Source organism: Bison bison, unplaced genomic scaffold, assembly GCF_000754665.1.
Source record: "Bison bison bison isolate TAMUID 2011002044 unplaced genomic scaffold, Bison_UMD1.0 scf7180017864471, whole genome shotgun sequence".
Lineage (NCBI taxonomy): Eukaryota > Metazoa > Chordata > Mammalia > Artiodactyla > Bovidae > Bison > Bison bison.
Window position 1 is genome coordinate 24,812,971 of NW_011495032.1, and position 24,003 is coordinate 24,836,973.

General features: G+C 43.6%; 1 protein-coding gene across 2 annotated transcripts in view; it reads left to right on the forward strand.

Annotated features, from left to right (window-relative positions):
* Positions 1-24,003, forward strand: part of KIAA2012 (KIAA2012 ortholog) — a 128,569-nt gene that overhangs the window by 10,255 nt on the left and 94,311 nt on the right. For both annotated transcript variants that reach the window (XM_010860985.1, XM_010860984.1), the window contains exons 3-9: positions 8,397-8,556; positions 10,272-10,427; positions 13,242-13,384; positions 14,910-15,096; positions 15,910-16,052; positions 18,466-18,634; positions 21,957-22,103. In XM_010860985.1, coding sequence (XP_010859287.1) covers positions 8,397-8,556; positions 10,272-10,427; positions 13,242-13,384; positions 14,910-15,096; positions 15,910-16,052; positions 18,466-18,634; positions 21,957-22,103 — 1,105 coding nt within the window. The remainder of the gene's footprint in view (positions 1-8,396; positions 8,557-10,271; positions 10,428-13,241; positions 13,385-14,909; positions 15,097-15,909; positions 16,053-18,465; positions 18,635-21,956; positions 22,104-24,003) is intronic.

Sequence of the window (24,003 nt, forward strand, 5' to 3'; positions counted from 1 at the left end):
TGGAGAAGGAAATGGCAACCCACTCCAGTGTTCTTGCCTGGAGAATCCCAGGGACGGTGGAGCCTGATAGGCTGCCGTCTATGGGGTCGCACAGAGTTCGACACAACTGAAGCGATTTAGCAGCAGCAGCAGCAGCATGTATAATAACAGCTAATACTTAATAGGCAAACACGTAAGTAATAGTATTGTACCCCTCAGCATTCTAAGCACTTTATACTAATTATCTCATTTAATCCTCACAACAACTTTATGTGTACTTTTTATTGTTGTAAAATATAGATAAACATAACATTTACCATTTTAATCAATTTACGTGTACAGCTGAGTGGCAGTAAGTACATTCACCTTGCTATACAACCATCACCACCATCCATTTCCAAAACTTTTTTATCTTGAAAAACTAAAACTCCGTACACATTAAACAGTAATTCCCTATTTTCCATTGTTCTAATCTTTGTGTCTATGAATTTGACCATTGTATGTACCTCATAAGAGTAAAATCATATGGTAGTCATCCTTTTAGTATTTTGTGATTGGTTTATTTTGTTTAACATAATGTCTTCAAGGTTTGTTCATACTGTAGCAGGTATCAGAATTATTATTCTGATTATTATTATTCCTTTCTTTTGAAAGCTGAATAGCACTTCACTATGTGTATATACCACAATTTGTTTATTCGTTCATCAGTTGATGGACACTTAGCTTGCTTTCACATTTTGGCTATTATGAATAATGCTGCTATAAACATGGGTGTACATATATCTGTCGATTTCCCTGCTTATAATTCTTTTGAGTATATACCCGGAAGTAGAAGTGCTGGATCATACATAATTCTATTTTTTTGTTTTTTGAGGAGCCACCATACTGGTTTCCATAGCCGCCACGACATCATTTGACATTCTTATTAGCCATGCCCAAGGGTTTCAATTTCTCCAAACCTTCAATAACCTTTGTTATTTTCTGTTTTTTTTTTTTTTAAATAATAGCTCTTAATAATAGCTCAAACTCGTGAAGTGGTATTTCATTGTGGTTTTGATTTGCATTTCTTAATAACACGTAATATTGAACATCTTTTCATATGCTTATTGGCAATTTATATATCTTCTTTGGAAAAATGTCTGTTCAAGTCTTTTGCCCACTTTAAAATCAGATTGATTTTTGTTTTTGAGTTGTAAGTGTTCTTTAAACATTCTGCATATTAATCCCTTATCAAATATATGACCCGAAAATAATTTCTCCCATTCTGTGGGTTGGCCTTTTCACTCCTGATAGTGTTCTTTGATGTAGAAGAGTTTTACATTTTCTTTTCTTTTTTTGGCCACATGGTATGTGGGACCTTAGTTCCCTGTCCAAGGATCAAACTCGTGCCCCTTGCAAGAGAACCATGGAGACTTAACCACTGAACCACCAGGGAATTTCCAGATTTTACATTTTCATGAAGTCCAACTTACCTACTTTTTCTTCTGTTGCCTGTTCTTTTGGTGTCATATCCAAGAAATCATCACCAAATCCAATGTCATGAAGCTTTTCCCCTAAGTTTTATCCTAAGAGTTTTATAGTTTTAGCTCTTATATTAACTATACTTTGAGTTAATTTTTATATATGGTGCACGGTAAGGATTCAACTTCATTTTTTTTGCATGCAGGGTATGTACTTTCATCATCCTTATTTGACAGAAAGACTGAGGCACAGATGGGTCAAGTAATTTCCCCAAAGCCAGACAGCTAGTAAATGATGGAGCCAAGATTCAAACTGAAGCAGACTGAGTTCTTACAGGAACTGAAGCTTCATATTTTCTGATTTCAATTCTAGTTGTTTTATCTTTGCTTTTGTGGCATATGACTAGTCAAATCTTTGGTACTAAATGGTTTGGTCAGGAATCAAACCCTGTTACAACACTGCAGCTATGGGAAAATTCAAACCACTTTATGATTCCCTTCTTAATGGCCTGATATTCAGTAACACATGACTACCAAAGATATTTGGGAGTGAGTGTGAAGTCACTCAGCCGTTTCCGACTCTTTGCAACCCCGTGGACTGTAGCCTGCCAGGCTCTTCTGTCCATGGGATTCTCCAGCAAGAATACTGGAGTGGGTTGCCATTTCCTTCTCCAGGGGGATCTTCCCAACCCAGGGATCGAACCTGAGTCTCCTGCATTGCAGGCAGATGCTTTATCCTCTGAGCCATTTGCACAGACTCTCAGAAATTAAACCTGCAGAGAAAGAGCTGGCTGAAAGTGGCACTGTTTACACAAGACTGATGAAAGTCAGGCTGGGGTTGAGAAGTCTTTTCAGGCACAGCTTTAGTGGACACACACCTCTCCCCTCCCCACCTCACCCTCACCTTGACTCTGGTTGCACTCACCTCGCAGCCCCAAGTCTGGCTGCTACACATGTATAACAACAATGATGGTCACTCTCTGTCCTAAAGCTTGGTCTTTGCCAGAGCACACGGACTCTGTGTCTCAGAGCAGGAGAAAACGGGCTTTGCTCCTCTGGAGAGAAGGACTTCTGACTGGAGTGGGCAGCTTGAGGAGACAAGTTGTCAGCAGAAAAGTACAGGAATATTTGGGGGATTTCCATTCCTCTGAGTTAACATCTTGAATAGTTATTAAATAATGCCTCAAACATTGCCTGACACATGGCAAATTCTCAACAAATAATTGTTAGATGAACACAGTAGTTGCCAGGGTGTGGTGGGGGGAGGCCATAACCTCTACCCAGCAGGGGTGGGTGTACAATGTGATCAGGGAGGCAGATTTGCGCCCCCGTGACACTTGATACAAGGCAGCCTGGGATAGGATCTAGACTACAATTTATTAATATGCAGTCAAAGTATAAAGACAGTAGAGACTGTGATTGCTCCTTGCTAGGAAAATCTAGAGTGACATCTTGGAGGAGGTAGAATTTGAGCTGAGTCTTGTGGTAAAAATAATTGGAGACAGACTCTCTGGGCATAGGTCAGTGAAGGCCCAGAGAGGAGAGTGGCAGAGGAAAGTCAGAGTGACTAGACAGGTGTGGCTCTTACCTGGAGAAATGGGTAGGGTCAAGTTACAGATGGCTTTGCCTGCCAGCCCTGGGATATCTGAACTTCCCTTTTCATCTCTCTGTGAACTTCTGCACACAAAGGCTGGCCACCTTCTGTGCTACGATGGCAGTTGGCAATCCGGGTGTTTCTTGTCTTCCTGGGGACACTGGCACCCTGCCACCCCATATCTGCAAAGTGGGAGCATTGCACATATGGGCTCCTTCTATCTTCTGAAAACCCTCGCCTGCCAGGAGTGGAATAACATGGCCATGACAGCCAGTGCGGGGCTGGGGCCAGATGTAAGGGCAACCCCCTCACCCCTCTGCACATGGGGCCGGAGGACACAGAGGAGAGGACACTGGACTCCGCCGAGAAGACGGTGGGCCAAGTAAGTTCCTCATTAGAGGACGCACTCCTAGTGGAATGTGGATAAGAGAGCCCTCTGGGCTTCCCTGGTGGCTCAGTGGTAAAGAATCCACCTGCCAATGCAGGAGATGTGGGTTCCATCCCTGGTCTGGGAAGATCCCACATGCCACAGAGCATCTGAGCCCCTGCGCCACAACCACTGAGCCTGTGCTCTAGAGCCCTGCTCCACAGCAAGAGAAGCCATCACAATAAGAAGCCTGAGCACTGCAACAAAGAGTAGCCCCCACTTTCCACAACTAAAGAAAAGCCCGTACGGCAAGGAAGACCCAGTACAGTAAACAATGAATGAATTAATTAATTTTAAAAGAGCGAGAGAGCCCTCTGTACACATTAATCACTCATTTCAGAAGAAACTGAAAGCTGGGGTTGATTAGCAAAGCCAAGGCAAGGCTAAGAAGTCTGGAGCCATTGGCAGCCACCCTCCTGCTGTCGTGTATTTCCCCATTCCAGGAACTCCCTTCCTGGACCCCTTCTGCCTCCTTTCATGTTTTAGAGTCATCTTCGGTAGTTAGAGGTCCAGGATCATGTTGGCGAAGGAAGAGAGAAGCATGCAGAAACTATGTAAGGGTGGTGGGTGCAATAAAATATCAATGCATCAATTTTTAACATGTTTTCCTGCGGGGAGCGAGCTCCGCCCCTGGCAAAGGTCATGAGGAAGGAGGCTTGGCATACGCAAAGGCAGGATCAAGCCTCAGGAGTCTCCCTGGAAATTCTCGAGCAATCTACCCCCAAAACCAGAGTCTGCCTACTTTCTGCTTTGTGCTTTCACCTACACCTCTGACTTTATGGGGGGCTGTCCCCCACTACCTCTCTGAAAAAAGTTAGCTTACAGTTCCAGTTAATAATTCCTGGGTGTGACAGTGTTTAACCTACAAACTCCTTTGGAAATCCTCTAGCCTGCCTGAATAGGTTTTTCCGGCCACATGTGATTGTTCAGAGCCTCCCAACTGTGAGAGGCAGGAGATGTTCTGAACTGTCTAAACACAGATTCTTTTGAGTAGTTAAAAGATTGATTAGAAATTGTATTGGTGAAGGGATTTTCACTTGTTGGGCCAATGTTTGCTGCTAAGTTTCCATATCCCTTGCCTGCTGTGTCCCTGGCAGTGTATTGATTAATATAATTGGTGTAAGTAGTAGCTTTAATGTTTGTAACCTGGGACCCTTGAGTTAATTCTTTTTCTTGTTATAGCCCACCACACCTTTGCTCTGTAGGAATGCAACTTTATCTAATGCTTTTGGAGGGTGGCTCCTGACCAATCACCTTTAGAGAAAAATAAGTTTTCTGAAGAAAAGGTCTTAAAATGTTAACAGGCCTCCGGGCCAGAAGATGATGCAAATCACCTAACTTTTGCATATGCTAAGTTTGCAGGAAGAAAGCCTGGCTTGCTGCCTGACTCTACCCCTTCCCCCATTATCCTCTATGCATAACTTAAGGTATAAAAACTACTTTGGAAAATAAAGTACGGGCCTTGTTCACCTAAACTTGGTCTCACCATGTCGTTCTTTCTCTTACCTTCTGGCTGAATTATTCAGCCTCTTTTCTACACTGAATTTCCTCACTGAGCTATCCTTATTTCAACCGCTTTTCTCCACTAAATTTCCTCACTGAGCTATCCTCATTCTATTACTCTTTATATCCTTAATTAACATTTAATTAAGCAATTGTTTCCTGATCTTCGCCTACGCCGTCTCTCCTTCGAATACCCTGGATCAGCCGGGGCTGGTCCCCGGCATTTTCCATTTATAATCTATTTAATGGAAATTTTGATTCTCTAAAACAGAGAGAAGAAAAAACTATCTGTAATCTTATGCCCAACACTCTAATACCATTGTTATTAAAATTCTAATGTTATTTTCTTCCAGTGTTTCCACCATGATTATACATTTATAAAATAAACTTTTATGAGATTGCCCATATAATATACATTCACTCTGCTTTTTGCCACTTTTTCCACATGTTGGAAATGAATGAACAGGTTTAACCCTGAGTGAGCTTTTCAGTAACCTAAGCAGGTCTTAGGCCTTTGGCAGTGCTTCAATTTATGCAATGAGATGTGAACTTTATCAACCAACTTCACAGGCATAATTTGAGAAATTACCAGCTGGAACCAGAAAACTAGGAAAAAAAAACTTAAATAAGCTGTGGTAGCCAGAATAATGGCCCCCCAAAGATGTCCACATCCCAATCCCTGGAATTTATGAATAAAGTAGGTTAGATGCAAAGAGAAGTTAAGGTCACTAACCAAATGAGCTTGAAACAGTGAGGTTATCCTGGACTATCTGGACAGACCCAGTATATTCACAGGGATCCTTAAACATGGAAGAAGGAATCAAAAGAGAGAACCAGAGAGGGGGCAGCATGAGAAGGACTCAGTCCATTGGTGCTGGCTTGGAAGATGCAGGAAAGGGTCACAGGCCAACGAATGCAGGCGGCCTCTAGAAACTGGGAAGAGCAAAGGAACAGATTCCTCTCTAGAGCCTCCGGAAAGCTCTGTAAAACTTTATTTTATCCCAGGGGGACCCATTTCAAACTTCTGATCTCCAGAACTGTAAAATAACAAATGTGTATTGCTTAAAGCCACTACAAGGGGAATTCCTTGGTGTCCAGTGCTTAGGACTCAGTGCTTTCACTCCACTACTCTACGTTCAACCCCTGGTCAGGAAACTAAGATCCTACAAGTTGGGTGGCATGGCCAAAAAATAATAATAATTTAAAAATAAAGCCACCGAATGTGTGGTAATCTATTACAGCAGCAACAGGAAACGAACACAGAGGCCAAGATCAGCCTTCAAACTTGAAGCAAAAATGTACCAAGATGTGCCAAATTCCAGGATAAGGAATTTCCTAAATCTCTGACCCATTGAGCAAGCAGCCCAGTAAAGCTCCAGAACCAACCAGGAGCTTCAGAAATGCACACTGCTGAGAAACAAGAGCTCTTGTCCACTTCAGACAGTGCATCGTGCAGTCTGCTCAGGGCCACAGCATCTCAGAGGAGCCTTGGTCTTATCACATTTAGAAGAGAATCATTGAAAGCAAAGGTTTATGGGAGGAAATGAAGTTCCAGTTTATCCAGAAAAGGCCTTATTATGATGGCTCCATATTACAGGACTTAAGACAGTGCCCGGCACATAGAAGGTGCTCAACAAATTCTTGCTACATGACAAATGAAAAAAATGGAGTAAGTGAAAGAACTTAAATCATTTTGTGTTCACTGCTCTCCCTACATGAACCCTTTCATGTTCTTTGGAAAAAGCCTCAAGTGGAGCTGAATTTTTCAGGCTCTGTTAGCACTTGAAGTAAACTCTTTTTGCCATATAAACTGTCTAGACATCAAGTACCACTTGATGTTCTGTGTTTGGATTCCAAGCATTCATTTAATTAACAAATTTCAAGAAAATAGAGTCAATTGAGTAATAAGCCATGCTTTCTTTTACCTTTTACTGAATTTATTTATCAGTTATCGACCTACTTTTTTTGTTGCTTTTTCTCCAGTGCCTGGCATTAGAATTGCTTGATAAGTGAATGAATGAATGAATGAATGAAGGCCTTAGATACCTGTTTACCTCTTCCCAGCAGAGGAATTCCTTCATTTTATGGACTTTGGCATTCCAGCCCTCTCTTAAGCTAAAGAGAAGTCCCTGGTGGTCTTGAATCCTCAGCAATGGCTGTGGGTGTCCACTCTGTGGCATTTCCATCTCCTGAATTAATCAGAATGCAAGCAAATCACAGCTCTGTGTATCAGGGCAAGCACCCAAACCCTAAAGCCTTCCTCTCACCCATCAATCAGGTTTTAAATTGCCATATTTTTCTTGTTTCCTTTCTCTTTTTTTTGTTAAACTATAAACCTTCACTGGTAAATTTGCCAGGATATGGCAAAGAAACTCAGGCCAAAAAAAAAAAAAAAGAAACTCAGGCCAGTATCTTACTAACCACACCTAAGAATGGTGATGACCTGGTACGTATGGAGACATTGACTAGAAAGTGGCATGAGAGAATTTTCTGGGCTGATGGAAGTGTTCTATATTTTATTTTGTGTGGAGGCTACAAAGGTGTATAATTGAATTGTCAGGTTGTATTAAATTGACTATTTAAGCTCTGTGCATATTATTAAATATAAGTTATGCCTCAGTTTTTAAAAGAGAAGGATGCTGAGATCACAATCAGTTCATCAGTCAAGAGTCCTGTGATTGATTGGTGATGTCTGCCAGGCACCAGGGGGATGAAAAGAGATATCAACACAAGTACCACATGTTTGCTATTTGTGTGCTTGAGGGAGTTTCTGCCTCATCTTAGTGGTTATGATATTAACTTATCTACCTTAAAGGATTGTAACGAGGTAAAAGTTATTTGTATTTATATAAAGCCCTACCTAGCCAAATGTAAGATGTTATTATTCACATTTATCTGCCATGATGACTCACGATGGCTTTGGCAGGTAGGTGCCCAGAAACTTCTCCCTGGCTGAAATGAAATGCTGCAGAGCCAGATATTTTCAAAATGCAGTGCTCCCCTTGAACACGGACAGAGCTTGTCTGTCCCATTACTCATATGGCAAACATAGAATGCTAACACTGACTTGTCAAGCTGTCTTTCCCACCGCTGTACAGAGCTACTTTTAAGGTACCGATTTCCACAGGCTAAACTAAATACTCTGTTTTCCTTTGAGGCTCTTTATCCTTTTCTGATGCTCTGTCTCAAGATGGGGTCTGGTAGTTCTCATTTCTCCTTCTCCTTCCAACTGCAAATCCTCAGGGGACTTTCAGAGCTTTGCTCCTTGGGCTCTTGGTTTATGTCTGTTGGCCGTGGCATCCGTTTCTGGTGTCTTGCAGCATCTATCAGGAGTCTCCGGATTACTGATGAGGATGGTTGTGCTAGCCAGCCTGTATCACTGGGGGGCTCCGGGCTCAGCAGCCCTGCTGTTTCCTGACTGGTGTCCCCACAGAGAGAGCAGGACAGAGCCTGGCAGCCATACCTTCACTTCCGAAGCCAACCAGAAAGCCAGGGCCTGCGGCAGATCCAACCTGGGTACTCAGCCAAGAGATACCTCCGTGGCCTCTTGCGGACATGGCCCCCTGGCACCATATACAAGCTCCAATGTGCAGGTCAGTGGGGACGTGGGAGGAGGTGTGCCCTGAGCTGCCCCGCCCCGCATTCTGGTGCAAGAGTGTGTTTTCCATGAGTGTCTGAAACATCAGAATTTTAGGCCCAATTCTGTGTTAAAGGTGCTCGATCTTGTTAGCCTGCAAGCAACCATCACACCTTTCGCCTCTCCTACATATGCGGAGGGACGGCAGCCTGAAGTCTTGCCTTCCCTCTAGCGCCCCTCCGCAGCCTCAGGCCCTTCATCTGGAGCAAAACGCGCTTCCCAGGCCTGCCCACTCAGAGACTCCATGTCCTCCAGTTCAATCTTGATCTTTTACAAGAGAAGGAAAAAGAGCCCCAGGGGTAAAGGAATATGTCCAAGGTCATTCAGCCAAAAGCAGCGCTGAGACCGGAAGCCAGGTCCTGCCCTCATCTCCGACACCACAATCTTCCCAACACCACTGCTTCCCCTTCGGAGGGGACCTCAGATCCCCTAGGACGTAGAAATGTTAGACTTTCTCCTCGAAGATGGTGGCTCTCCAGCACTACCCACTAGACAGACACCCTGCTGCTGAACAGACACCCCCAATGCACTCTGTGAAGGCTTGAAAATGAAAGCAGGCAGTGGCTGGGAATTAGAATTGCCAGTTTAGCACCTACACATGTGCACAAACACACACACGGAGGCACTAACCCAAAAAGAGAAAAAGTTAAGCTTACAATATTTGTACATACTCCTACTTTTAAAAAATGGTATTCGTTGTTTATCTGAAATTCAACTTAAACTGGACATCCCGTATTGCATTTGGCAAACCTATTGGGGAAGACAAGGGTGAGCAGTAGGATCTGCCAAAGCCTGCCTGGCTAGTTGCCATCTCTTCAGCACCAACAAACAGACGGGACCAGGGGAAGACTGACTCTCTCTTGCTTTATAGGTTTACTTTGGGAGAGAAGAGAAAACAACTCTCTCCCCAGTTAAGTGATGACTTGAAGGAAAATGAGAGTTGTGGGCTTGCCCAGTAATTGGTTTACCCTTCATGGCTGGCCCACGTTTCCAGGCAGTTCCATTTGTCTAACGCTTGTGAGAAACAGCCTCTTAACCAGAGATATGTTTATTGTTAGGTGCTGCAGAGGGTAGGGCAGGCCACTGCCCCATAGCCCAGGCCCAAAATCTTCAAGGGGGAAAGCCCTTCTTAATATCAAAAGATGTCTCAGACCCTTCTGTGAAAGTCATGTGGCTACAAGGTGTTGTTTAAGGAAAGGTCTGTGTGTCCATGCATTCTTGGGCCTCTTGCCATAGTTCCTACCTAGCAGAGAGGTGGGACCATTGGTAAGCCTCAATAAATACTTGTAGAATGGATTGAGAATCACAGGGGTTACGAAGCAAGCCAGGTACATCCAGGAGAAACCTTGAGATTTCATCTAAGGCAGGAGGAGGCTTTTACCCAACCCCAAAGAAACAGCCATGTTCCTTCCACCAGGGGAACCCAATTCCTGGGAATGGTGGGGTGGAAGAAGTATGTATATGGTACAGAACCAGAGGCACCCAAGACATTGGCTAGAGAACCCTTTATGGGTTCTATCTGATTTTTTAATCTCTTCCATCTTCTAATTGTCTTTCTTAATGCACAATGTCCAAAGCTAAGACTAATGCAAGTGGGGAAATTGTGGTTACCATCAAGACTCTAGACTGACAACCATTGTTTCTACCAATAACTCCTGACCTACTCTTCAGGATACATCAAGGATTCTGTGCTGCTTCAGGACAGTCAACTTAACGTACCAAAGAATCTCAGACCACAACAGGACCTTTCAGGTGTACCCCTCAAATACCATCTCCTGCCTGTCTTCCCTCCATTTTGGATTCAACAAGGAAAATCTTTTGGACAAGGTACATGTTGATTTTATCAAACAAGATCTCAAATATTGGGATTTTTAACAGCATAAAATGAAGTTTTTCAAAATAAGGTCTAGAGAGTCTTGGTTTCCTTGTCCTCACCTATAAAATGAGGGAGTTAGTCTAGACCAGCACCATCCAATAGTACTTTCTGTGATGATGGGATGTTTTGCATATATATATACGTGTGTGTGTATGTATATATATATAGTGTCCAGTTCCAATATAGTTGTCACCTGCCACATGTGGCTACTGAGCACTTGAAAAGTAGGTAGTGTGACTGTGAAAATGAGTTTTAAATTTTTATTTACTTTTAATTAATTTACATCTAAATAGCTACATGTGGCTAGTGGCTACTGTATTGGACAGTGCATGTCTAGAGTTTAGATTTTAGATTATTATGCCTTTTTCACTCTCAGAAGAAATATCAATAACCTCAGATACGCAGATCACACCACCCTTATAGCAGAAAGCAAAGAGGAACTAAAGAGCCTCTTGATGAAAGTGAAAGAGGAGAGTGAAAAAGCAGGCTTAAAATTCACCATTCTAAAAACTAAGATCATGGCATCAATCCCATCACTTCATGGCAAATAGATGGGAAAACAATGGAAACAGTGACAGACTTTATTTTCTTGGGTTCCAAAATCAGTGCAGATGGCAACTGCAGCCATGAAATTAAAAGACTCTTGATCTTTGGAAGAAAAGCTATGTGTTCTTGCCTTAAGAACCCCGTGAACAGTATGGGCCTCAGTTTCTTCATTTATAAAATGAAGATGACCATACCCACCTTGCATACCAAATGGGATATGCAGTCTGGCACACAGCAAGTGCACAATAAATGTTAGTTATCGACATCCCTACCGTGTGTTTTTTAAACATAATTGTAACACCCAATTGCCTATGATCACAAGGACCGAAAATCAACTTGTAAAGAAGGAAAAATAGCTCAGACTATATCTCGAACCCTGACTGATGGTTTTATAGGTTTTAATTTTATCTCCCCTTGGCCTCATTCTCCTTGCCAGACACTGTACTGGAGAAAGTAGCAAAAGCCCTGGCCACAAATTTCAGATCTCCCAACAGTGTGATGTTGGCTAAGTTACTTACGCTTCATGCATCCTTAATTTGCTTATCTATAAAATGGGAGTAATGCTATCTGCATTCCACCCTCTCTGGGTTGTTGTAAAAAAATCATAGGGGAAGACATAGGTACAAAGCTGTCTAAGAGCTCTAAATTATTACCCCCATTCACACTATTTGAGTAATCTGAACCCGTATTTGAGATAGAGCACATGGTGTGGTCTCCTTTCAAAACTGAAACTTCCCATACCTTGCTTGCTAACCTGTTTCTGTTAAGCGTAAACAAATGAGCCAGAGCTGACATTTGCTGAGAAAAATCTTGGTTTCCCTCACATAGATTGAGTCATATATTCAATATCACCTGGGATACAGCCAAAAGGAAGAATCCCTCTCTGTATCCTCCTACACAAAACACCCTGCCCCAGGTTAAGCAGTCTGCCATGTAAGACCATTCAGCAGGTCAGCAGCCATTTGCCCAGAGTTTCACTTCCTATACCCTTAGAAATGCTGGTAGAGGCTACCAAGTGCATCTCACCAGGAAGGGTGGCCCTGGAGCCTGGCTTGACCTCAAAGGATCATTCTAAACACATAAGAAGGTCTTTATGTCTTTATGTGTTTTATGCTGCATCCTATATGCAGCTGCTTCTTGGGGACAGGCAGATCGAGGGGCTCCCTGAGTCACTAAACTGAGCAGAGCCCCCGAACCTAAGCGTGAGTCTGCATCTGCTCCACCAACACTCTCAGCATCAGCTCTGAGCCAAGGTCGCCTTCAGGAGCCAATGGGCAGAGGAAGGGGAGCTGCAAGGAGGAAGTGCCCCATAGGTGGGCACTTGGCTGTTGATCCAGTGACACCAAGGATGACGTAGGGAATGACGAAGGTTGGGGAATACAGGAGGACGGTGAGGCTGGCCGCGAGCCTCCAGAAGTCCAGTGCTCCAACACACACAGAGTCCCTGAGGGCTTCCAGAGCCCCTGGTTGAAAGACAACCCTACATCATGCCTCAGAGCCACAAGCAGAGATTTGAGGTGTTGCTATAGCAGCTCCAAACAGGGAAGGTTTGCCAGACTATTTCAGCAATAAATCTACCTTGAGTAAGTGATGAAAATAGCTGCAGGACCCTTTAAACCATCGACGAAAGATTTGTTCACTGTGCTGGAATCATCTGTTGACTCAGATCCTTCCTGGGGGTTGCACAGACAGGGTAAGTGCAGCTTGCTAAGCAGCCGTCCCACCGCAGAGGATCGTCTGAGTTTCTCTACAAGGAAACGACCAGTAGACAGCCCCAGAAATCAAGTGCTTCAGACTGAACATCTCAGTGACAACAGAGCAAAGCTGCAGGTCATCCCACCATCATCACACCTCGGTTATCCCCTAGCCCCTCACAGTTGACAAAGGGCTGTCACATGCATGATCTTATTTGAGCTCCAGACAACTCTGCAGGGAAGCAAGGGCAAGAAATCAGTATCCACATTTTACCGATGAGGAAACTGAGTCCAAGAAATGACTCAACCTTAAGCTCCTGACTCCCAGAACAGTCTGTTCCACTGAGCTGGCTGCCACTTCCATAGAGACACTACCAGAAATACAGAAATCAGGACAGTGGAGGAACAAGGGCCTTGATCAACACTGTTGCTCAGAAAAGCAAGAAGGGAGGTAGTTTGTAAGCAGCTAACAGTGTCATACTCGTATTTGGGCTTGCAAAGTTGACCCACTGTTCACCTTTGCAGGTCAGCAGGACCTGGATGAAGGGGAAGCTGGGGCTGGTGGACAAGTGGACCAGGGCTCTGTAGTCAAGGACCGTGGCATCCAGGGGACTTGCTTGCCACCACTCAAGAAGCAGCCCTGGCAGAAAGATGAAACCCAGACAGAGGTACCGTTTCTAATGGGGGTCCCCTTTCCCTGATGGCTCAGAGGGTAAAGAGTCTGCCTGCAATGTGGGAGACCCAGGTTCAATCCCTGGGTCGGGAAGATCCCCTAGAGGAAGAAATGGCAACCCACTGCAGGATTCTTGCCTGCAGAATCCCCATGGACAGAGGAGCCTGGCAGGCTACAGTCCATGGGGTCACAAAGAGCCGGACATGACTGAGCGACTTCACTTTCATTTTCTGTCATTGTTCTTCTTGACTTTGGAGATGATACTCTCTCCCGTCACAATTTCCTGGGGTCCTCCAGAGAAGAGAAAAGTGTTACTACTTTGAGCCTATTGATCCCTGATTTTCAAGGTGCAACTGGTAGAACCCTAGCACTGCAGATGCTCCATGGGAAAAAAAAATTGGGAAATGCTGTGCACCACATTCTCCTCCCAGAGAGGCACAGTGCACATTTGACCATGGACCATTTGAGAAGTTCTGTAGTAGAAGAGCTGGTTTAACTTTAACTTGTAGTTTTCCAATCTCACTTAACCACAGATCCTCCCTACACTCTTCACTCCATCTAGGCATCTCTAGTCATCTCTAGAAAAAAAGGGCTTTTGGTCTTAGAGTTGGAAAAGCCTTGTTTTGAGTCCTATATCTTGCTAGCTGTGATGAGCATATCTAAGAAACTTAACTCTGAGCCTGAATTACCTCTTATGTAAAATAGAGCTGTTATCACACACACCTCTCAAGTTTGCTATGAGGATTAAATCAGTAAAAATGTAAAAATGCTTTTTAGGGACTTCCTTAGTGCTCCAGTGGCTAAGAAACTGTGCTCCCAATTCAGGGGGTCCAAGGTTCAACCACTGGTCAGGGAACTAAATCTCACACGCTGCAATTAGGAGTTCACATGGCACAGCTAAAACTCAGTGCAGCCAAAGGGAAAAAAATAAACTTTTGAACTCTAAGGCCTGTGTGTGTGTGTCTGTACAACAGAGAAGCATAGATAACGCATGCTCCTATCTTGAATAAACACACATGACTTACAAGAAGATCATGTGCCAATGAGATAGGAAAGGGGGAGAAGAGAAGTACCACCTAGTGGGAGGGAAGAGACATTTTATGATGGCTAAAAACAGTGATGCTAGCATGAATATACTTGATGCCACAGAACTATACGCTTAAAAATGATTAAAATGATACATTTATGTTATGTATATTTTACTGTGTTAAAGAAGTCTGCCAAAAAGAAAAGACAACGATACTAGAGCTCCATTTTGATTTTTAATTTTTTTTCAAGAAAGCAGTATACATCAGGCATGGCTAAATGTCATTCTTTCTATCACTAGCAATAAAACATTTTATGAATGTAATAAAGAGCATTAGAGATCTGGCCACGATAACCATGTTTTTCTTCCCAGGCTGCTAAGAAGATTTCATCCTTGGAATCACAAGTCAAGCCACAAGGTCTGACTGTTAGAGGAACCGGCTCTGTTCCTTTGCAAAACCTGTTTTCAGGAATGCCTATCTGTCGTTCCCTAGGACACGTCAAAAGACAATCACCATTGTATCCACACTTCAAAAGAAAACCACCAAGAAAAAGCACAGCAAACCTCCAGGAGGACCCTCGGGCATGCCCTCTTCGATCACTCTTGGCTCCTGCATGACAAATCCCACACGACATTCTACTACGGAGGCACTTTCCCCAACAGGAAGGCAGACCTCAGCGGTAAGAAGCCGAATGCCTTGCTTGTTGATCTGGGTAAACCTGATCCTGCAGAGAACACTGAGCATGCTGAGTGTCTCTTCCTCATGCCACTCACCTTAGAAAATAACCACTGAAGTTCAGCCAGAGGTGGGAATGAGACTAGTCTTCAATCACATACATTCCACAATCAGACTGCTTGTGCTCAAATGACCCCCACTTACTAACTGTGACCTTGGGCAAGTTATTTAATCTCACTGAGGCTCCATTTTCTCATATGTGTAATGTGAATAATAATAATACCTCCATAAGGCTATTATGGACTTCCCTGTTTGCTCAGACAGTCAAGGATCTGCCTGCAATGCAGGAAACCTGAGTTTTCCAGGCAAATCCCCTGGAGAAGGGAATGGCAACCACTTCAGTATTCTTGCCTGGAGAATTCCGTGGACAGAGGAGCCTGGGAGGCTGCAGACCATGAGGCTGCAGAGAATTGGACATGACTGAGTGACTAACGTATTAACACTAAGGCTATTATGGGGATTCAGTTAATGCATGTAAAATACTTTGCACAATTCTCATCCCACAGTCAGCACTTAACACATAGTAACTATTAAGATTATTATTAGTCTCTCCATCACCTGACTCAGCCATCAAGAACCCAACCCAGATCATGAGATTAGGGCTCCCTGAAGCTGCCTGAGCCACTGTGGCTCTCCAGGTGTCTCAGCATCTCCTTGCCTCTCTTCCCATTAACCCAAAGGTGATTAAAGTTGAAAGTCAACTCTTCATCCCCATGCCTGCAACTAATAAGCTCTTGTTGCCATCCTATCTCTACAGACAAACAAGGGACTATGAAGCTGCACCAGGGCAGAAGCAGCCACTTGTTCAAGGAGCCTCCTGCTGAACGATGTCTTTTCCCTCCTGTAGCATCTGCTGCTGGCTCAGAAAAAAACATGCCTGGGGACATGAAGAAGAAAAAGGTGTGTGTGTGTGTGTGTGTGTGTGTGTGTGTGTGTGCGTGCGCGCACGCGCGCACACATGTGCACACACATGCTTAAAAGATTAACCTCAGTCTAGGAACGAGGTGATTCAAAGAGATGTCTCCAAGAACTGGCCTTACTTGCTTTTGAGCTCACTGTGTGGAGTTGGACTAAAGGGGTAGTAATTCACTAAATGTTGAAAACAGTGAGTAAGAGGAATTTCAGCTGCCCTGCATTAAAGCAGATGGTGTTACCACACTGATGGCAATAGAACCCTTTACTCTGTTAAGGGGCTGAGGGCTATCTGTAAGCATGTAAGGACAGAATTTGAGTTTGTAAGCAGCTGACCCACTTCAAACTCAAAATGCTTGGAACCTGGCAATGGTTTTGCTTAACTGAGGGTCTGTCAGCTTCGAAAATGTAGGATAAATTTTGCAGGTTTATCAACCCCTTCAGAAGTTTCAGGTACATCTTCCTGAACTTGTGCTGAGCGGGACTGAGCAGGGGCTCTGGAATGTTCGGCCATCGTGGCAGCTGTATGACTTGAGCGAGCGGTTCACCGCTGAGCTGCTCCTCCTCTGTGCACAGGGATAATACCAGCCTCACAGGGCTGATGGAAGGATGAAAGGGAACGAAGCACTTATGTGAAAGTATCTTGTGTCCAATAGGGACCCACAACAACGTTAGTGGGATCCATGCCATCTGACGTGGCCCTGAGGAGCCGTGGGCACGCCAGCTGGCCCCAGTGCCAGCGAAGAGGTTGTTTTCCGTCTGTTCAGGATTTTCTCAGATTCTCTATGTCTAAGGTGATCTAAATCTTTCCATTCACACCAGAAGGACCTCTGGCTTTTCAGGTTCCTTTGGACCAGGAGTAAACAGCAGGCCTGACCTGCCAGGGTCACCCAAGCCCAAGGAAAGTCCTCAGTCTCACACGCAGATCATCCCAGAACTGAGCCAGGTTCAGAGGATAGGAATCCCTCCCATCAACCTATGTATACGATTTAGCAGAGGAAAGCAATATTTTCCACTATATTAAAACTCTGTAAATTTTTAATTACAATGGAGAAATTTAAGGCATAGCTTGTCAGCCATATCTCACACGAACCATTTAGAGTTTCCACATAGATTTCCCAATGCAAACCTTGTCAAACAAAATACAAAGGTCGGTATTCAGAAAAGGGCAGTTGGTGGGCAGCTGGCTCCTGGAGAGTGGAGATCTCTAGGAACAGAAAGATCCCATGTGCATGCATTGGGTTAATCATTTTCTTAATGTCTCAAAACTATACATATTACCCTGAATGTTGCTGGGTGAATTTCCTCCTCATTCAACTCTAAACACGTAGGATGCTTGTGTGTGTGTCTGATCTTTTTTTCTTTTTGAACACTAAAAAGTGAGAAACGTTTTTATTTTTCCTCCTGTGAAATTGAACTCCCTGAAACCCAGCACACATATACATTTCATAGAGCTGAGTTCATATGTTAAAAGCTGCAAACTAAAAGGAAAAATTTTTAGCAACTTCTGAATAATTGGAAACAGGAAGCTCTAAGTACTAGCCCTAGTGCCTCTCTCTCCCCCCACCCCCACCGTGCATACATACGCCTATGTTTTGGAGCTTTTGGGACATAAAGGAAACTGGGTTAAAGCTGTGGTTGATCCTGACACACAGTGATTTTCTTTTTCTAGCTATCTTCATATTTCAGATGTGTGGAGACACCTAGGTATTCTGCTAGTGGCAAGATTCAGTATTAAACCCTAAGGACAGAACAGTCTTCTCTCAAAGAAATATTATAGAAATAAGCCTAGTTCCAAACACTATTGTAACTATGTATAATTAACTCATTTAATCCTCATGGCAATTTATGAGGTGGGCAGTATGATTACCCCCATTTTACAGAAGGAGAAATTGAGGCTTAGAGAGATTACACAAGGCAAGCAAATATGCAAATGTGTGTTCCTATTTCTGCCCTTTCTTACCTGAAAGGTTGCACAGTCCACAGTCTGAGCCTTGCCTTTTTCCCCATAATGACACAAGTCAAGATTTTTCCCTCTCCAGACATGGAAATAGCTCCAACATGTCAATCCGGCTGTTTCAGGGCTACAAGAGAAAGAAAGACTGCATATCCTCACAAAGGCTCTTGAATTTACCATGTTTATACTTCTCAGAGCAGTTGGAGACTGGGTTAATGGGGACATAACTTAGTTCCCACCAAGCAAAGCAGCCCCACTCTAGTGAGCTGACCAGCTTCCAGGTTGGTCAGTTTTCCTTCTCAGCCCTGGATACAGAAGCAACATCACACCCAGCAGCTTCTGATGCTAGAGAGTCAATAAGATACCATATCATTTATCCCTTGCAGGCAGCAGGATTTAGATACCTGCCATATTGGGGTCTGTTTGTTTTTACGTTTTCTCCAGGCACCTAAAGCTTTGAAATTACCTCTTATCTCAGAAGAACCACCCAGAGTCCTGGACCCCCTGAGGAGTCAACTTAAAGCCAGTGAGCCCCCAGCAGAGCTCTTCATCTTCCCTGTGGAGATTCATTATCATAGCCAACACCCGCCAAAAGGCAAGGCACAAAGAAGAGGTGGGTCCTTGTGAACGGGTCTCCTGAGGGAATGAGGCAAGCCAGGAAGGACTGGAGTGTGGGACCCACTCATGCAGCCCTCTCCTAAATCACGGCTGACCCTCTCCAGGGTCACCCCCTTATGAGAACTTTTTTAAAAAGAAACAAAAAGGATAAATCTGCAAATAGGTCTCTACTGGTCATATTCAACTCAGTTTTTAAAATATGCATTGAGTCCTTCATTAAGCAGGGCATTTTGCTAAACTGTGGAAGAAAATGGCAGTCAGCCATACACATAAATAAGTCCAGGGCACCATAGATGTTATAAAGGTGCAAGGATTTTCAGGCAGTTTACAACAAGTAAATGCCATATATAACTGAAATTGAAAAAATAAAAATCTGGTTAAAAAGAGTAGAGAAATAAATTTTATCAGACATCTGCAATGAATTCATTGCCTTTGATAAGCACTGGATTTAGATGAGCTAGCTACCTGGCAGCCAGGATAAAAAGGATATTTGGATCTTTGGATTTTAGTTTTATGAAAGATCAAAGTTTGTCTGAAGAGCCACTTTTCCTGATTTTTTGTAGTTTATTTTATTGAAGTATAGTTGATTTATAATATTGTGTTAATTTCTACTGTACAGCAAAGCGATTCAGTTATATGTATATATATACAGTATATATAGAGAGAGAGACATTCTTTTTCACATTCTCTTCCATTATGGTTTATCACAGGATATGGACTGCAGTTCCCTGTGCCTTACAGTAGGATCTTGTTGTGTGTTCATTCCATATATTCCGGTTTGCATCTGCTAACTCCAGACTCCCACTCCATCCCTACCCAACCCCTTGTCCCCCTTGGCAACCATCAGTCTGTTCTCTATGTCTCTGAGTCTGTTCCATTTTCCTGATTGTGAATTAGGTAACATTATTATGTAACTTAGATGATTTCTACAATCCTTGTCAGGAAAGAGATTTTGAGCTTCTAAGCAAAGTGCTAAGAGAGTCCAAGTAAGGAGAGATCAATTCCAACCTAAGACTTAGAAAGAGGCTTCTGAGTGACCACTCAGTTCACCCTGCACACAAGCAGAAATTCTTTCTGATCTTCCCAAGCCATTCCACAACACCCTGGCCAAAGACACATTATTGCCCCTGGGAATTTTCTGGGCAGCCTGAGGCAAAAGGCAACTCTCTAAACAGCTGACTCCAATTTTGAAAAGTCCTAGTTCTGAGCTTTCTAGAAACTTCAGAAAAACTGCCACTGATTTCTGAGTTTTCACTCTCCAGCTGTTTGGAATTCTCACTATGAAGAATATCATAACTGTTAAGCTTAAAAGACTGTCAATGGAAGGATGCATAAAGGAACTTTCTGAGATGATGAAAATGTTCTAAATCTTAGTTGGTTGCATGGATATATACATTTATCAAAACTCACTGAACTGTTTACTTAGGATCTGCTTGCTTTCACTGTATGTAGATTTTACCTTTCCAAAAAATTATGTAGCTCCTTAAAACACACACACACAGTATTACAGTATTTTTAAATGCAGGGTTTTTAAAATTATTATTCAGGTCTAATGAGGCCAGTATATCAGGAGACACTTGCCAGTGAAAAGATAGTCTGTTACTCACAGTTCCCAAGAGCAGAGGGCATGCCATGTCCCACAGGGCCACATGGAAAGAACCAGGGTCAGTTAGGAGGCAGAAGTGCTGGCAGGGGGCACAGTGTGTGTGAGGAGGGGAGGGCGGATGGGGGGTGTACAGGGAATGGGCAAGAGTTTTTATTCCATTTTTGGCAGGAAGAAATGGCCGAGGCAGGGCAAGCAGGCTAAGCAAGTTTGGCATTGGCTAGTTGGAATAACTTGGGCAGACTCTGTGCATCAGGGCTGTCCCTGGTTGTTGGATACCTGGCCCTGGGGTCATAAAGACAGGGTGATAGTGGCCTGGCAGGGACAGGGAGGCCTGGCATGCTGCAGTCCATGGGGCTGCAAAGAGTCAGACACGACTTGGCGACTAACCAACAACAACATAGGGTCCTAGAAGTGTAAGAGCTGTTTAAAGGAGGTCATGCCTGGGGAGCAGCGGGAGGGGCTCTAGACTGGTTAGTTGCCTTATGAAATATGCACTTGCCTTTACTGTCTCAAGGGCCTGGCTAGCCCTGGGAGAGACAGTCTCCCCAGGGTCAGTAAAGTCCCAGAAGTCAAAACACTAGAATAAAAAGACATGCTCACTGACTCACTTTGCTGTACACCTGAAACTAACACAGCACTGTAAATCAACTATACTCCAATTTTTAAAAGAACATGCCTAAGGCACATAAAGACAGGGCTATCAGCAGGATTCAGTTGAATCCTGATTATCTTCCATGATGACCCTGGAAGGAAGGTCACAAGGACATCATGCACCAGATTCTTAAAGCTATTAGATCCATTGAGCTTGCCAACACACTGCCAAATGAAAACCAGGAATAAAATACAGAGAAAGTGAATCCATTGAGTTCTTCCTTCTTGTGTATGTCTGTGAGGACTCTTTCAATAACAAGTGTTAGAAGGCTAACTCAAACGCTCTTAAGCGAAAAAAAGAAATGTATTCACTCATGTAATTGGATAGTACAAGGATCAGCCAACTCCAGGCTGAACTGGATCCAGGTTTCAGAAAATGTCCTCTGGACACTATTTGTCTGAGTCTCTCAGCTCTGTTAATCTTTCCTCTCAAGTAGGTTATCCCCATGTAAAGATGGCCTCTTGCAAATCCATGATAGCTTGTTAATCCCAGTAGAATGGATATACCTCTTAAAAGCTCTTGAAAAAAGTACCAAAATTGCCTCTGACTGGCCAGGCTTGGGCTCTGTGTCCTCCCTGGACTCAATCACTGTGGCTATGACAGTGAGATGCTCTCATAGCCAGGCTTCAGTCACATGCCCGTCCCTGGAGTCAGAGAACAGACCACCCAAAACCACATGGAGTGAGTGACAAAGAGATGGGTCCCCAAAAAGAAGAGACAGGGACTTCCCTGGCAGTCCAGTGGTTAAGACTCTATGCTTCCAATGTAGGAAGTGCAGGCTTGATCCCTGGTCAGGGAACTAAGATCCCCTATGCTGTACCCCCAAAAAAAATTTTTTTAAAGGCTGAATGTTTGAGAATTTCCTGGTGGGCCAGTGGTTAGGACTCTGTGCTTCCACTGCTGGGAGCATGGGTTCAATCCCTTCTTGGGGGATTAAGAAAAATAAATAAAATAAAAAGCATTTAAAAAAAAACAGATTTTTTAAAAAAAAAAGAAGAAAAGACAGCTGGCAAAACCCACAGATGTCCAGCACAACTTGGCTTTCTCTCTGTCTCCTAGGTGCTCCACAGCCTGAGTCAGCACCAGAAACAGAAGAGTACACGTCGTCATGGAGACCTCCCCTGAAGCAGGTGTCCCTAAGGGGGTCAAGGGCGTTAAGAGTGCATCTCCCAATGGACACAGACAGGGACACACTCTCGCCTCAAGGTAGCTACTCCTTCCCTCCAGCATCCCACAGGATCCTGCTCCAGAGGAGAGCAAGGCAAGACATGTCAGGGTCCCCAGCCACGAAAAACGAGGCTAGAAGGGACAAAGCTCCTCCCCAGCTACTTGAAGGTACTTCTGCTCAGACAGCAGCTGCCATAATCAAAGTGCCATAGTGAAAACAACTTTGTATCTAGCTCACTAGTGACTAATGAAACCCCCTAAGAATATATTCTATGGGCTTCCCCGGTGTCACTAGTGGTAAAGAACCTGCCTGCCGATGCAGGAGACATAAGAGACGTGAGTTTGAGCCCTCTGTCAGGAAGATCCCCTGGAGAAGGAAATGGTAACCCACTCTAGTATTCTTGCCTGGAGAATCCCATGGACGGAGGAATCTGGTAGGCTACAGTCCATGGGGCTGCAAAGAGTCAGACACGACTGAAGAGACTTAGCACACAAGAATATATTCTGATTGCAGATGTAAAACAGCACCAAATTACTAAACATTTACTGCACACTCTAGTTTCTATCTTTTTAACCTAATCTACTTAGGAATATGTGTTTATTCAATAAAAGTTCATAATATCAATAAAAGTCTTCATTTTTTTTCAAAACATCATATGAACATCTGAAATTATGTATATATCAAAGTGTATATTTTTAGGTGTGGATAGATTGGAAATAATGGGCCATATTTAGAAAGCTCTTCACTTTTAGAAAACAACCTCCTTCCCCAAGGGCAAGATGACAGGATCACAGATGCTAGGTAATCTCTGACTGGTGGTAATCAGAAGTAGAAGGAGGCACATTAATATTTAAGTTCCTCCTCAGTGCCAGGCACGCTCCTCAATTTTTAATACCTCTCATCTCATTTGCTCCTCACAACAGTCCTACCCTTGTTTCACAGATCAGAAATCTGAAGCCCTGGGAGATGAGGAACTTGTCTGAGGTCACGCAATTACAAGTGGCCTCACTGGGCTCGGAGCTGCCTTCCAGTCTCAGAACCTGTACTCTTATTCATCAAACTGCACTGCCTCTCAGAACAAACAAAGCAATGAACCCAGGTCACGACATTCTTGACACATTTCAGTTTTGAGAACGGTCCTTCGATTTTTCTGTGTATTATTATATATATTATTTTATTTTGTCATTTTAGATATTAAAACAGTAATAGTATATAGGTAGTTTCTTTATTTTTAATTTTCAACTTCATTTTTTTAATGGAGTATAATTGCTTTACAATGTTGTGTTAGTTTCTGCTGCACAAATGCAGTGAATCAACTATATGTATACATACATCCCCTCCCTCTTGGACCTCCTTCCCATCCCCTCATCCTGCCCCTCTGGAGCACCGAGCTGAGCTTCCTGTACTTTAGCAGGTTCCCACTAGCTATTTCAGTTCATGGAACTCAAAATCAAAAAAGCAAACAACCCAATCAAAAACTGGACAGAAGACTTAAAAAGACATCTCTCCAAAGATACACAGATGGTTAAGAGGCACATGAAAAGATGCTCAACATCACTAATTATTAGGGAAATGCAAATCCTTTGATTTTTGAGGCAGGGGTTTGTTTACCATATTTCTTAAGCGAGAGTTAATCGTCCTAAAGAATTTGAAGTTGTTTGTAAAAAATCCAAACATGGCAAGGGTCACTCTGTGAGTAGACAGGGAAGAAAGCAGATCCTCCCTGTGCACCACAACGTTCAAGGCACAGCCTGAGCCACCAGGATGGATGGCAACACCAGGGAATTTTGTCTTCTGTGCTGCTCACCTCACCAGCCCTCCACTTGTTTTGAGCTGCTGTGTCCACTGGGGACAGAGGATCTAGAACTTGTCCATCCTCTAGATCTACGAGGATCTACTACCCTGCCAGAAGGAAGTTGGCTAAGAAGTCCCTGATCT